Genomic DNA, 16,567 nt, shown 5'->3' with positions numbered 1-16,567 from the left:
TTTAACATAGAAATAGTTTGTCCTAAGCCATAGTATGCTGAAAAGTGTATGCCAAAGGTTCCCGGATGGTTTACCACTATTTTTGGTGAAAACTGGAAGTGTAAAAGTGTCCATACTCTAACAACTAATGTTGCCCACAATACGTTGCACGTTGGACATGAATTTGATTAGACCTCCAAACTTGGGTAAAAAGTTTTTGGTTGTTTGAATGATTGTTAATCAATATTTAGCCAACTGGAACATATTTAAACTGCACTTTCCATGTTATATTTTATCTGCAACAACAATTTGAACTTATATCAGGATATGTTTGGACATTACCTTCTGAATGGTCACCGCTGCCTGCCAAGCTACAGCTACAAAAGCCGTCAATGCAGCTAACAGTGCCATTAGACTTGCCAGAGCTTCCTGATCCACCAATATCTCCTGATCCTGGGTCCCCTGATCTGCCTATGCTTCCTGACCCAGAGCCTCTTGACCCACTGCAATTGTCTGAATTGCCAGTGCCTCCTGACCTGCTGGTGCTTCCTGACCCAGAGCTTCCAGACCCAACCGGGTTTTCTGATTTGATGGTGTCTCCTGATCCAAAGCTTCTTAAGCCAGAATCTCCTCACCCACCGAAGTAGTCTGACCTGCCCGTGTCTCCGGATCCAAAGCCTCTTGACCCAGAACCCCAAGATTTGCCTCAGTGCCACACTTCATGGCCTCTTCTGCTCCATGCTCCAGGTCCACTTCTGCTGCATGGGCCTGGCCCTCCTTCCCTCCTTCATACACCTGGATTACAAATCCTATCATGCCTTGCATCCAAAGAGCAATTTCAGTTCACCCTCTGATTACCTGGACTATAAACAGACCACTCTCACTCTCAACATTTGTTGAGTATTGTCTAGTGGTTGCATTCATCACAAAGTATTTCCTTGTTTTGACCTTTGAATTGTTTATTATTTTTTTATCATTTGCCACCTGTCTTGACCATTTACCTTTTACAAGGATTTACGCTCTTAGCTGTCTTTCGGATGAGATGTTAAACCGAGGTCCTGATTCTCTGTGGCAATTCTCATAAAGAGTAGGGGTTTAACCCCGGTGCCATGGCCAAATTACCTCTCTGCCCTTAACCATCATGGCCTCCCAATCATCCCCATCCACCGAACTGGCTTTATCATTGTCTCTCCACTACACTTATAGCTGGTGTGTGGTAACTGCACTGGTGCCATTGTCCTTTGGCTGCCGTCGCATCATCCAAGTGGATTCCACACACTGGTGGTGGTGTGGAGAGACCCCCCTCATGATTGTGAAGCGCTTTGGGTGTATGGACATACACAATAATTTTGATACACAAATACACATTACATTACATTACATAGATTATTTCTGTTGTTGTGATTGCTGGCTTTTGGCCCCTGATCTGACTGTTCTTAATAAATACTGCATTTGGATCTAATCACTTTTTTCACATCTCTCACTCATTTGAAAATTGCAATACTGTAATATCATTACAATACCTTTCTCTCTAGATCCCCAGCACATATACTTTGGCTTGTTCTGGTTTAGATGAAGGCCCGTATTCCAAAAAAAAACTATATGTGTTGTGATTGGTAAATTGCTCAGATGGCGTTTTAGTACAGCTGTGCTTCATCACCAAGCAACAGTAAGTTGCAGATAGACTGCCAGCTGAATATAAGAGAGAGAAAAAGAACTGCATTTGTCGTCCCAGAATCCCCTGTGAAACACTCTGCTCTGCTGGTATCCATGCTCTATTGCAAAAGTTACATCATACCAAAGACTATAGAATAGGGACTTAGGTTATACTTTCCATACACTCTGTCTATAAACTCCAGTGGACCTATTTTACAGGAGCTTCTGGGAGGTGTCTTTTATCAATGTATTCAAGGATCTTTGTATTTTAGCAGTCATTCGACTACACATGTTCAAGCATAACAAAACATGTATGGTTTGTCAAATAGTCGCTGGTGCATATAACCATGGCAATGATAATCATTTTAGACATAATCTGATGACACATTGTTTAGGGAGCTAGACAGTTTACTTTATTCCTCTCCCAGTTAAACAGACACATGTACTTTCATGTGTTTTGTGAGTAGTTGATAAGTGTGTGTGTGTCTGTGTGCTTTAAATCCAGCAGCTCTAATCTCCACTGCAGTGCAGCCCATCAGTCATCAAATATCAACTAATATGATCATTATTAAAATCTTACCCATATTTAACAATCAGAATATCAAACATCTCACAATATCATTAATTTGAGCTGAGAATATTGGTCAAGAGCATTCTCACCTTTACATGCACATACATTGCAAGGCATATTACAATGGTGATGTTATTGTTATTTGAATTTCTATAACCAGGATTTGGGCCGGACGACAATGCATGCAGTCCATTGAGCCATTCATTTTGGTTCTAAAATACCACCCCCTTCCCCTCAAAACTAAGTATCTCCCTTTGGAGGGGATTTTGAGATTTGTTTTAGATCTTTTTTATGTCCAAACATACATACACTACACTCCACACTAAAACGTTCTAAAAGAGAAAAAGCATTATGGGACCCTTAAAAAACACAAGATAAGATTGTGAAAGTACATATAAAAATAGATTTAAGTTCCACTTAAGTGGTTTTAAAAACAATGAAAAGTTGAACTAATCGGTTTCAATATAATTTTGCAATCTGATAATTTTTTAAAAATAATTACAAATCAGTTGCACTTAAGTGGCAAAATATTGCACTTAGCTTACAATTATGTGAATTAGTTTATAATATATCAATTGCACAATAAGTGACCCTTATAAAAGTGTGCTAAAGTGCACTTTTTCGCAAAGGGTGTCAGTCGGTGTGGTGCTGGTCTCGTTCGGCACAAAAGCTATGTTAGCACAGATATGACTGGGGTGTGATGTGAGCAAGAGGCAGCAGCACATACTGAGTCTGGGTCGCTGATGGACACTTGCTCAGAAAAGCGCACTTTGGGGGGATTGGTTCGCAGACGAGCTTTCTTGGCTGCACTTATGAAGGCAGACTTAGGTGACTAAGAAAAGACAAAGGGAGAGTGGGAAGGAAAAAAGAATAGACATGAAAACACAGGTTAAGAATAGTTCATTTTAGAATAACATTTTGAAAAATATAATGATGTAGAATTTATACAAATAATAACAAACATAATTTTGTAAGATAAAATATTATATTATTTTGCCATTTGTATGCTAATAAAACAACAAACTAATTAAAAATGGGGTTATGACACTTAATTCTAGATAGACTTTGAATATTCACGTTTAGCAATTTTAAATCTCATAAAAAGTGTGTCTTATTTTTAGAAAGTTATACATTTTTACTGGAAAACAATAACAAAATAGGGATTAAAAGACATTTAGCAGTGTATGTTTGAAATTGGTGAATACATTTTGAACATTCTATTCAAAAACATGCAGTGCTTTGACCCAGATAAGCATTGTAAATAGACTGGGCCCTTTTAAAAGGTTTTTAATTGTTATCTTAAAGTTTAGAGTTCTGTTACAGTGCATGCCATATGATGACATGGTTTATTCAGTAGCTTGGTCCTTTGTCCCATTTGAGCTCAGTGCTTAAAATAGACATTTTACAACTGAGCTTTAGTTTCCATATATTAACTATGAAATTATTTGTATAATAATACATTCTGGAACAGATGCAAAAAAGCAAATCATGTTTTTAAAGCAGCACCTGATGTTCAACATAAATTCCAGCAAAAATGTACAGAAATAAAACTGAATAATAGTTTGATTATGGCACTGAGAAATACTCATTTAATATAATTAAGACCGTAGAAGATCTCATTTTGTGAGCTACCTGTTGTGGTTGCAGCACAGTGAGAACAATCGAGTCCCTGCAACACCTGCAGAAAAATAAAGTTTAGCAAGCAAGCAGCAGCATATAAAATGAGTCTTATCTGGGGTTATTTCTCTTATCTGATGGAGACACAAAGCACAGAAAACATAATGCACAGTCATGCTTCCAGAAGAGGCCCTTCCTTCTGGTGAAAGTAAAGGGTGTTACCTTACAAGGTCTATGACTTTCTCCCGGGGAACGTCGCTCACAAGTTCCTGGTTGATGGCTAGGATCTGATCTCCGGGATAAAGCTTGCCACTTGATGGTCCGTCTGTATTGGAAACATGTCATAAACTTATGTGCTTAATAGGATTTTCTTTTTACATTTTTCCTTAAATGTTTGTATAGTTCATTAAATTATTTTAGTCATGCTTGTTTCTTATAATAATCTATTGATTTGCATTGTAATAAAAATATTTGCTACTGACTCTCTTGCAAGAAATTGTTATTCTAAAAAATATTGAAAACTGACCCTCTCATGTTTTGTGTGATGGGCTGTTTGCAGCATGTGCCAAACTTTCAACTGCATTCTGTCCAGGGTTGATCACAAACTTTGGGTTAAAACCTTTAGTTATGAAACAACTTAACCTGATCTAAACCAGGCAACTCAGAGTTTGTTCAACTTGTTTTGTGCAGCAGGCCTCTAATGCCCAAAGTGAGTGTCTTAACTCACTGAACTAACTCCTAAAACATACAGGGAGAGCTGAGTCTTATATAAAACAGACAACACAAAAGACACAAGAGACAAAAGTTGAACACAAAGAAAGACTGAGCCCAAGACCAAGCAACTGGACTGGATCAAGATTGAACACATTAGTAGGGAACAAACAGGCAAATAAAGGGTCAAACACAGGTGTAGGGAATCAAGGGCAAATAAACCTATACAGAGTGTGGTTGGAGTAGTGGTGCGACCCAGAGAAGTGGTGAGGTATAAATGGAGGGCATGAAGAAAGTGGCCCCTATTGGCCTCCTCTACTAACAGCTCTTGATATTCCCCTGGTAGTTTCCTTTGGCATAGTGAAACTCAGAGATGAGGACGGGGTTCAAGATTTCCCAAGATGGGACCTAACTTGCTCTTCTGGGCCATAACCCTCATAATACACCAGCTTTTATCAGAGTTGAAAAATAATGTATTTTATTACTTGGTGTCTCCAGGATGTGTTTGTAAAATTCTGTGCTCTGAAGACTGAACCAGAAAGTTTCCCAATGGCTATTTGACTGTGTAGAGTTTATTCAAGATGAGTCAGAATACACAAATGTCACAACAAAGTTTGCGGTACACACATGTATTTTATTACATTTTCATGCTCCGGATAGACCTGAAACATATTATTCTTTCCCTATAGGCTATATGTCACACATTATTCTGTAATCCTAAGTAAAGGAAAGTGTTAAGTGTTTCAGCACATAAGAGCAAGTAAAATATGGCCTATATTTCGTTGCGCTCAGCAGCTTTTTACTAATAAAGCTCTTCATGTTTTTAAAATTAATTTTTTTTATTTTATCACGTCATATAAAAACATAAATACTTTCTTTGAGGACATAGAACACATTTTGTATTTGCAGTTTTCCCCACTGCGTTTTTAAGGCGGTGCTGCACAGGAGTGGCAAAAAAAAAGTTGCTTAGTTTCTGCTTTTACTCACCCAAAAATTGCTCTGTTTGCACAATTTGATTAATATAATCGAATCCAAATACTTTATACATAATATTTCAAACCTTTTCTGGTTTTATTGTTTTTAGAAAATATCTAAAATCCTTTTTTTTTCAGATAGGACTTTGTAAAATGAAAGTTTATTATGGCTTTAAAACTGTTTGATTTATGTATTGTATATATCTAAATTGTTATAACAAGCTTTTGTTTGTTTTATATTGGTTTATTAATTTTATGTGATTTTATTATATCCAATATTTGTAATTCTTTAAATTATTTCAATATAGCTTAGGCTATTTTATCAAGATATGACACAATTATTTTGAGTCTACAAAAGTGAACACATAATTTGTTAAGTTTTATGTCTTTCTGTAGTATTCATATTGTGTATTATCTGCAAAAAAAAAAAAAAAAAAAAAAAGAAAGAAGCCGCTAGCGGCATCAACAGAGCTGTAAAGGGATAACCTGTGAAGGAATCGCTCTTTTGCTCGGTCTTACACACATACAGGCATCCAAACTTGCACAAACACACCATTTAAACTTTACAAAAACTCTCGAAAACCTTTATTGTCTGCTGTGTCTTTAATATGGTGTAAAGATTACTACGCATCAGGGAGGACGCAGCAAAGAATGTCACTTGTTAAATTATTATTATTATTTTATCACTTATAAAACTTTATTATTTAATGCAACAGTCTTAAATTTAAAAGGGAAACATAAGGGTGATCATGCACAAAAAGACCCTAGCCTATAAAGCTAGATGTTTTCTTTACCTTATTTATTTATTTGTTTGGCACATGTACTCGTGTGCGTTCAAAAAACTAGTGCCTGCCTCTCCTTTCACTTTGACCCCAAACTCCAGCTGGCCCTGTCTGGCCCAAGGTATTCGGCGGACCGAAAAAGGCTGGCCGCTGGACCCGAGAAAGCCCCGCTCTGGCACAATTAGGCCCCGGAAGTGACAGTGAAAACGTGACTGGCCTTGGCTCGCCCTGGTTTGCTCATTTTAGGCACGATAGTGGAAATGCAGCTATTCCGACAGATGCTTCCAGTATGAGCTGGGGGCTGTGTATATCAAGCATGCAGCTGCAGGTTCGTAAACCGGACTTTGGTGGCATTGGCATTTCAGTTGCCTGGAGCTGTTGGCAGTGTTTCTTGTACTCCACTGGTCCCTACCGGTGCAGGAGCACAAACACATGTTGGTTAGGATGGTCAGCACGGCTGACGGCTCGCAATGTGCTCCTCCGGAGTAATTCGGCTAAATTGATGTGTGTCGTTCATATGCCCGACAAGCTCTACTGTGCCAGCATGGCATGCTCCAGCTGTTATGGACTCCTCGCGACGGCCCTCCCTGACAAATTCCCCAGAGCAAGCACTTCTTCTCTTTGGGATGGGGCACCCTCCGGCCCCGGTGCAAGGTCCTACAACCTCTATGGATGGTTTCTAGACAGAGCGCAGAGGACAGAGGTGACCTACCAGTTTGGTGGTTAACACCAACACTAAGGCTATAGGACCCTGTATGAGCCATGCCTACGTCCTGTAGTGGAGTCTGTTTGTTGTGTGGAGCGCAGATAAGTCAGATTAGTGTTGTATTTCCTTTTTTCAGGACAGCTGGAGTGTAGGCTGTCACCCTCCACACTGAAGGTTTGGCGTGCTGCCATCTACGCTTTGTATGGGGTAGCGGATGGTAGTGCACTGGGAAAACATAACCTCATCCATCAGCTGGTTCCTCAGAGGCACGTAGCACAAGATGGTTAATTTCACCCCCACCTCCTCTCATGCCCTCTTGGGATCTCTCTAAGCCCCAGAGACTTACGGAGAGGTTTGTTTGAGCCACACAATTCAGTATCTTTAAGTTTTCTGTCCATGAAGGCAGCTCTGCTGGTACAAAATGATTTACAATATGATAGGGCACATGTGAGGGGCAATGTGACAAGTGCAAGTAAGTAAACTACGATACACATACTGTAGAGGAGTACAGGCATAAGTCAACAAACAAACAAACTGCAAAGCGAATACTAGGAATAAACTAAAAGGCTGTTTGGCATTAAGTTTGTTGGAGATGTGGTGCTTGAGAAAACAATCCAAAATGGGCTAAAAATAGACCTTTCAACAGTAGGCTCTTTACACAAGAGTAGCGAACATGAGCTGAGATAATAAAATGATTGTGGTAGAGATGTAAATTTTAAGACAGAGAAAATGACTTAAAGATGGGCTTAAAGATTAAACAGGCTAATAATACTACTAATAAAGCTTTTGATAATATGTGAAGAACAAGCTGCAATGCTACTACCCTGTGCGCATTGTACAGGAACAGAATTTTTGGCTAAACGAGCTATGTGGCTACTGAGACATCAATATTTGACACCTGTCCTGGAGCCAAAAGAAGAAGGAAGCCATACAAATATTAAAATGGAGACATGCCTAAAGAAGAATGGAAAATAGTGTTGTTAGCAAGCCTAGCCCAGATTAGTCAGGACCTCAATGTAGATTGGTTTTCAACGACCAGGCACCTTTAACCAGGCATTGTCTTCTCAATCTGCTTATTTACTCTCTTGGTCTGACCATTCAACTGGAGATAAAAGCCAGAGGAGATGCTTATAGAGGAACCAAATGAGCCAGCCTAGGGGCTAAGAAGTGATAAGTCTTTAAAAATCTATCCACTATTACTAAGATTACCTTGTTTTTCTGAGAAACAGGCAGTCTTGAGATAAAATCCAAAGTGATGTGGGACCAGGGACACGTCGGGGTGGGTAGTGGATGTATTATTTCTTAAGGATGGGTTCTATACTTCTTGCTTTGGGCCCCCAGATGCCAGAAAGGTGATTAAAGTGACATAGAACTCATTCTTCTCCAGTTTCAGAATTAATTTGTTCTACAGCAAGCAAGTCAGGACTTGCATGAAATGTAGTATATATTCTTAAAATGCAAATGTCATCCAGGTAAACAAAACACAAATTAAATAAGCATCTCCCTGAGAATATCACTAATATTAGTTGAAAAACATTGATGTAACCAGGCCTAGAGGCATTATCTAATACTCACAATGGGTATTAAATGTGGTCTTGCAATAGTTACCCACCAACATTATGAACACATGGTATGCATTCCGAATGTCTAATTTTGTGAAACTAGTAGTAAATAATAGTATTTGTAGAAAATGGTAGTTTTTGAAAACAATCTGTAGTCAAATGTTGTGCCAAAGCATCAGGCTCAACTGAGGTAAACAGTTCTTCTTTGGCTAGGCTTAGTGAGCAGAGTTGCAGTCTGGATGTCAGGGAACTTTAGAATGATGAGTATCCGTCTTGAAGTCCAATTAGATTGATGGAATGGGTTATCTGATGGATGTCTGTTCCAGAAAGGACTAACACATATCCTTTCTTATGTCTTTATGATTATTAATAAAGTTGAATATATGATGACCTTAGTGTCATCCCTCTTTAGAGTAAAACTTTTATGATATGTGTATCATTGTTATTCTGTATGCCAAGTTATTTGTTTCCTTAGGATCTTCAGGCCCATTCAAGAGGTCACTGAGACCTCTCATGTGGAACTGGATGTTTGATGCTACTTGAGACAGCTATCACTATATGTGATTTTTACTATGTGAAAGAATAAATACTTTTTTAAATGAGGCTGCTATAAAAGAAGATGTCTCTGTATTAGTCTGCTATGTTTATTTTACTATCCTGATAAGATGCCTGCTAGAGAGCAGAACAGCCATGAAGTATTCTTTCTCTTCATTGGAGAAATGAAAACGAGCTGAATTTCACTTCTGATCATCCAGTAGTCTTCTTCCTGTAATGTCAGACCTTTGTATGCTTAATGCCTAAGTGATCATTGGAGATATTTTTCAGAATTGTACACAGTTATGCCTAGTTTAGACTGCGTGATTTTAGCCCCGATTTTGGCTCGCCGACAGGTTTTGAGAAATCGCAGATCGCAAATGCCTGAAATCACAGGCAAATCGCTGCTCGTGCACGTGAGTGACAATCACACAGTATGAACGATCAAAGACGCGATCTGAGTCGCCGATGCCTGTGAGATATTTGGCGTGCTGAATATCTGGAGCTGTCGGCGATTCAAATCATGCCGTGTGAATTGAGTTTTGACGGAAAATGACATCAGCGATCGCCTACAGCCAATGAGAGAGCAGCTTTCACTTGTGTGTGCGTGTGTGTGTGTGTGTGTGTGTGTGTGTGTGTACCTGCTGCAGGCCAGCGGGAGGCTGGGGGAGAAGTTAAAAGCGATCTTTTTCAGTTTATTTGGACCCACGAAATGGAGGGAAAACTAGTGGAGGTTTGACAGGACTCAGGAGCAACCGTGTCTGTTTGACGTTTCATACAGAAAGAAATTAGTTTATTATCAACGTTGAGGAGAAATGGCTAATTCCCTTTAAACCCAGGTGAGCAAACATGTACATGTTCTACCCCATTAAAGGCTTCTTTCTCATTATGTAGTTAATAACAAAAGATATACATGTTTTTGGCTGTGAGGCGTAGTTTGGACGAAGTTGTCGGCGATTCTGTTATAGTAAAGTCATGCAATGTGAATCTCCATGTCGCCGAACCATCTTGCAGTGTAAACAAAGCAACGACGAAACGCTAGCCCAGATAGTCAAGCAGTGTGAAAACATCTGTGACAAGACTAGTTTGAAAATCATGCAGTCTGAACTCGGCATTATGTGGAAATTTCTAAGTCTATAAGGTTAAAAAACCTAGATGTATGATGCGGCCTACGAACTCTGTGCAAGTGTTAAAGCAGGCTTCTGTTGATGAAACTGCAAAAGTATCTTCAGTAGACCTTCTTTGATTAAATCTTTGACCCTGGCTTTGACACATCAGTAATCTTTGGGTTAAAACTGTTGGTTCTCTGACAAGGTCATCAGGTGATTGTTTTTGCCTGTTACCGGGGTCCCTCCAGCAATCAGTCTTTTGACTACAACAACCTTGAGTTTCAAGAAATGAACCTATCTGTTACGAGTCAGGTTTGATCTAACCTTTTGTATTGTTAACTTCAGCTGTTTCTCCTTTCAATCAGCGCTGGCGCGCGAGCATTACTCACCTGTTTCCATTTGAGTCTATTGGTCCCTCCTTATATACCTGTTCCTTCTTGTTACTCTTTGTCAGATTATTGTGTTAATCTATACTGATGTACCACTCTCGCTCTCTAGAAAATTCTAAGTCATACCCAGTCTAGTCAAGTCTGTCCGTTTTCCTTGATTTACAACTTATCGCTTTTTCTTACCAGTGATCTGTGCAGTCTCCTTGCCGAGCCGAGGCAGTTCACCAGTTTCCTTCTCCAGTCTGCGTTCTCCCACGTATGGTGGTGGATCGGCAGCTGCCTTATTTAATCTGTTTTGATAAATAAACTCCTGATTTTGAACTGAACTCTCTCTGCTTTTCTGTCCGAGCCTGACAGAATAATCCGACCATAACCTTCCAACATGGAACAGACAACGGAATTTCCCGTATGCTCAGCTACTAGGCTGCACAGCATCTTACTGGGTAAACATGAGCAGGAGCTGGTAGCTATAAGGCAGGCCGTTGACGGCTTATCTCCTTAGGTCACTGTGTTTGCCGCCCAGCTGTGGGGCCTTCGTTCCGGTACCAACCGTCTCCCATCATCCGCCAGAGCCAGGAATCAATAATCCCCCGCGATACTCAGCTCAGTCCATCGAGTGCCATGCCTTTCTGACTCAGTGCCAGGTGGTCTTTTCTCTCCAACCCAACACCTACTCTAATGATCGCGCCAGAGTGGCATTCGTTATTTCCCTGCTGATCGGGCGAGCCAGAGACTGAGGAGCGGCTTTATGGGAGGCCAATTCTGATTGTTGTAATCATTTCCCCAGTTTTAAGCAGAAGATGATAAAGTTGTTCAATCGATCAGCCCACGGTCGTGAAGCCTCGCGTCTCCTCTCCACTCTTTGCCAGGGACGAAGATCAGCAGCGGACTATGCAGTCGAGTTCCGCACTCTGGCAGCCACGAGCGATTAGAACGAGCCTGTCGCGGCCTGTTTTATGGAAGGTCCCTGCACTGAGGTTAAGGACGAAGTGCTGGCTCACGATCTTCCCACTAGGTTAGATCCACTGGTTGAACTGGCACATCGAGTGAATAAACACCTCAACCGCCGCAAACATCTCTCCGTTTCCTCACCTGTGTTTACTTCTCCTCGTCCAGACAACGAGTTCAGGCAACGGATTGCCATGCACCTCTCCCAAGCGGAGCGACAGCCCTGGCGAGACTCTGCATGTACTGCGGGGGTGAAGGATACTTCGCCCTGAGATGTCCTTTAAAGCTGTCTGGCTCATCAGCTGTTGGAAGTGTACTGATGAGTGCAACCTCTCCTTCTCCATCACTCATGTCCTGTACGTTGCTGAATGTCACCTTACAAAACAGTGATTCGTCCATTTCCTGCACTGCGCTCGTCGATTCTGGTGCAGAGGGGAACTTTATGGATGAGAGATGGGCCAAAGACAATAAGATACATTTTCAGACACTCGACCCTCCTCTCACCATGTATTCTCTTGATGGACAACCCCTTACCAGAGTCAACTTCGTCACACATCCTGTGAGTCTCACTGTATCTGGTAATCACAAGGAGACATTTACGTTTAAGTTATTTATTTCTCTATTCACACCATTAGTTTTGGGTCATCCCTGGCTCAGCCAACATAATCCTCTCATAGACGGGTCAAAGGGGACTGTATTATTATGGAGTATACCTTGCCATGTCAAATGCCTCATATCGGCTGTACCTGCTGTGTCTTCTGTTTCTGTGTTACAGGAGGAGCCCGGAGATTTATCCGGTGTTCCAGAGGAGTACCTCAATCTGCGTGCAGTGTTTAGCCGCTCCCGGGCCGCCTCTCTCAATCTGCATCGTTCGTATGATTGCAGTATCAATCTCGTCCCAGGGAGCACCCCTCCCCAGAGTAAGCTCTTTTTGTTTATCAACTCCCGAACGCCAAGCCCTCGAGAGTTATCTTTCCGAGTCGCTCGCTGCAGGAACCATAGTCCCGTCTACCTCTCCGGCTGTAGCAGGGTTTTTTTTCGTATAGAAGAAAGATGGTTCCTTACGCCCCTGCATAGACTATAGAGGGTTAAATAGCATCACCATCAAGAACTGCTACCCTTTACCCCTTATGGCTTCAGCCTTTGATGTTCTCCAGAGTGCAAAGGTATTCACTAAGTTGGACTTACGTAACGCCTACCACTTAGTATGCATAAAACAAGGTTACGAGTGGAAGACAGCATTTAACACCACGCTCGGCCACTTCGAGTATACGGTTCTTCCCTTCGGGCTAGTAAACGCTCTGTCCATATTCCAGGCTCTGATTAACGATGTGCTTCGGGACATGCTTACTGTCCTAGTGTTTAAATACTTGGACGATATCTTAGTCTTTTCTTCTAACCTCTCCGTTCACATTCAGCACGTCCGCCGCGTTTTACAGCATCTGCTGGAGAATCGTCTTTTTGTTAAAGCAGAGAAGTGTGAATTTTATGCCAAATCAGTCACCTTCATAGGGTCCGTTATCTCGGCGGAGGGGATCAGCATGGATCCTTCGAAGGTACGCCCGGTAATTAATTGGCCCGTGCCCAACTCACGGACAGCATTGCAAAGATTCCTCGGTTTCGCCAATTTCTATCATTGTTTCATCTGAAATTTTTGTCAAGTTGCCTCCCCGCTGACCGCGCTTACTTCCACTAAGATCCAATTCGCTTGGACCCCGGCAGCTCAAACAGCTTTTGATCTCCTTTAGGAGCTCTCCTCCACTGCTCCCATTCTCATTAATCCCGATCTGTCATTCCAGTTTATCCTTAAGGTAAACGCGTAAACTAGCGTGGGCGTGGGCGCTGTTCTCTCTCAGCAGGCAGAAGATGACCAGGTCCATCCGTGCGCTTTCTTCTCTCATTGTCTCTTTTCCGTCGAGAGCAATTGCGATGTGGGAGATCGCAACCTCCTTGCTGTACACTTGGCCATCGGGGAATGGTGGCAATAGTTAGTGGGATCGTCTGTACCATTTGTTGTCTGGACTGACCACCATAATTTAACTTACATTTGCTCGGCCAAGCGACTTAATGCTAGACAAGCGTGATGGGCTCTTTTCTTTAACCGATATGATTTCACGATCTCCTATAGACCCAGTAGCAAGAACATCAAACCGGACGCATTGTCACGTCAATTTAGTACCATCGAAGACGAGCGACTTCCCAAGAGGAAAGTGATAGGCGTTCTTCCCAAGGGGAAAGTGATAGGCGTGGTTATGTGGAACATAGAGCGCCAGGTTTAAAGGGCTCTTACTCTCGTGGTTATCCCCCGCGGCTGCCCAAAGGGTAGACTATTCATTCCCAAGTCTGTACGTCCAGTGGTCCTGCGTTGGACTCATTCATCCAAACTCGTAGCCCATTCCAGTATAAAAGGCACTCTAGCAACCACTTCCCAAAGTTTTTGGTGGCCATCCATGGCTCACGACATTCGCCGGTTTGTCATGTCCTGTAAAGTGTGCGCTCCAGCTAAATCTGACAATTCCCCTCCAGCCGGACTTTTGCGTCCTCTCCCCCTTCCGTCACGTCCATGGTCTAACATCCGTTAGATTTTGTCACTGGGTTACCACCCTCCGCCGTTAATACCGTTATTCTTACGGTGGTTGATCGCTTCTCCAAATATCCACACTTAATTCCTCTGTCCAATCTGCCATCGGCTAAAGAAACAGCCCAAATTGTATTCAATCACGAAATTCCATGGCTTACCTTCTGAGACCGCGGGCCTCAGTTCGCATCTCAATTCTGGAAGGAATTCTATCGGCAGATAGGGGCCACGGTTAGCTTGTCATCCGGTTTTCATCCCCAAACTAACGGGCAGGCTGGACGCTTTAACCAGATCCTTGGCTGTCTCCTCCGCACTTTAGTTGCCCACAAACCAGCCTCCTGGTGCGAGCAGTTGGGTTGGGCTGAATACGTCTACAATTCACTGCCCACATCAGCCACTGGTCTCTCCCCCTTTTACTGTCTATTAGGCTATTAAGCTCCCTTATTTTCCTCACAAGAGCCTGAGGCTTCTGTACTCTCCATACAGGCTTTCATTAGACAATGCCGACGTACTTGGCTAAGAGTGCGCAGATCACTTCTTCAGACTCGCGAACGAACACATCGCAGTGCCAATCGACATCGTAAGAAAGCCCCCCGTTATGTCTACAGTCAGAAAGTCTGGCTTTCTACGCGTAACCTTCCTTTGCCGACTCCTTCTCGTAAACTCACTCAAAGATTCATAGGACCCTTTTCCATCTCCAAAATCATCAACCCTGTAGCTGTCCGTCTCCATTTACCCCGCTCTATGCAGCGTGTTTCTCCCTTTTTTTACGTTTCTTGTATTAAACCCATTATCCGCACTCTCTCCAGACCTTCCCCCTACTCCCATCCTGCTCTTGTCAATGATGCCCCTATTTTTAATGTTAAGAAGATTCTTGCCTCACGTCCAAGTGGCAGGGGTTTTCAGTATCTTGTCGATTGGGAGGAATACGGTCCGGAGGAGAGGAGTTGGGTGGAGACCAGGGACATTTTGGACCGCTCGCTGATTGAGGACTTCTCACGCTCTCGGCAGTCTCTCTCTCTGGGGGCGCCCCTCGGGAGAGGGGCACTGTTACGAGTCAGGTTTGATCTAATTTTTTGTGTTGTTAACTTCAGCTCCTTCTCATTTCAATCAGCGCTGGCGCGCAAGCATCATTACCTGTTTCCATTGTCTATTGGTCCCTCCTTATAAACCTGTTCCTTCTTGTTACTCTTTGTCAGATAATTGTGTTAATCTATACTGATGTACCTACTCTCGCTCTAGTAAATTCTAAATTATATCCTTGATTTACAACTTATCGCTTTTGCTTACCTGTGATCTGCGCAGTCTCCTTGCCGCTGAATCCCAGCTCCTCACCTGCGTTTGCCAGCTACAGCCCTCGCTCCGCTCTGAGGAAGCCAAGGCAGTTCACCAGTTTCCTCCTCCTGTCTGCGTTCTCCCACGGGTGGTAGTGGATCGGCAGCTGCCTTATTTCATTCGTTTTGATAAATAAACTCCAGATTTTGAACTAAACTCTCTCTGCTTTTCAGTTATTGTGGTAATTTCAGTTATTTTGTGAAACGTTTACAGCTCTGGTTGTCTGATCAATGCAGCTTAACAATGCTTAAGAGATTTCAGTTTCAAAGTCATATGTTTGTGTTTTATTTGTATGCTAATACAAATAGATGTGTTTTTAGCTATATTTATACTGACAAAGTGTTTCTGACTCTTGAACTGTGCTAGGAAGGCTGTCCACAGTTAAGGTGCCAGATATGAGAATAAGAGAATATTCTACTGCCTACAGTAAATCGATTGTCCAGAATTAACAGACCATAGTAGACATGAGGGGCTGTAATACAGCAGGAGCTTATTCAAATACTGTGGAGCTAAGCCATTCAGGACAATAATATTTAATATTTAAACTATGTTTAATAGGGAGCCACTGCATTTTTGACAGAACTGGACTACTGTGATAATATTTCTATTTTCTTTGAAGATGACCTAGTACCTGGTATAAGATCAATGGCACAGTTTTATTTTATGTGGCAGGGGGGCAGGGTAGTGGCAGCTTGATTCGTACTTGGTTCAAGATCTTAACAAGGTCAGTGAATTCTGGGGAACTGGGGGAAGCTGAGGTGAGGGTTTAATATTGGCTGGATCCATTCTTGGAATGGCTAGGATTTTCATAGATGGAGCCTTGGTTTGAAGATGGGAGTTTTCTTAGGATTAACCGCCAAGAAGTGTGGGAACACCTCAAGTTGCTTGTGAGAACAACAGAAGGCACTGTCAAAGACTAGACATTCAGTTCAACCATTTCAGTTAAATTCTTTCTGACACTTCCACTGGAGTAGTTCAATTGTTGGTTATGAACAGTCAAGTCAAGGAAAACTGAGGATGAACAAGAGGTTAGGGGTGTAAATCTAAAAGAATGAGAAAAGTTCTTTAAGGTGATTCAATGCAGTGTTATTTGGGGATTTCGTGGGAGTGGCTGCT

The 16,567-nt window shown here is 42.0% G+C and overlaps 1 protein-coding gene across 17 annotated transcripts in view; it reads right to left on the bottom strand.

Moving 5' to 3' along the window:
* frmpd3 (FERM and PDZ domain containing 3) overlaps positions 1-16,567 on the bottom strand; it is a 195,518-nt gene that overhangs the window by 31,871 nt on the left and 147,080 nt on the right. For 8 of the 17 annotated variants that reach the window (XM_087281000.1, XM_087281002.1, XM_087281010.1 and 5 more), the window contains 3 exons: positions 4,046-4,148; positions 3,839-3,884; positions 2,934-3,038 (listed from right to left, as the gene is read on the bottom strand). In XM_087281000.1, the coding sequence (XP_087137126.1) occupies positions 2,934-3,038; positions 3,839-3,884; positions 4,046-4,148 (254 nt within the window). Of the gene's footprint in view, positions 1-2,933; positions 3,039-3,838; positions 3,885-4,045; positions 4,149-4,349; positions 4,664-16,567 lie in introns of those variants that run through there. The other 9 variants (XM_087281006.1, XM_087281013.1, XM_087281003.1 and 6 more) reach the window with 2 other exon arrangements.

Source organism: Danio rerio, chromosome 14 (genome assembly GCF_052040795.2).
Source record: "Danio rerio strain M-AB ecotype USA chromosome 14, GRCz13ab, whole genome shotgun sequence".
Classification (NCBI taxonomy): domain Eukaryota; kingdom Metazoa; phylum Chordata; class Actinopteri; order Cypriniformes; family Danionidae; genus Danio; species Danio rerio.
Note: the sequence above shows the minus strand (reverse complement) of the source record. Positions and strands in the feature narration are given on the sequence as shown.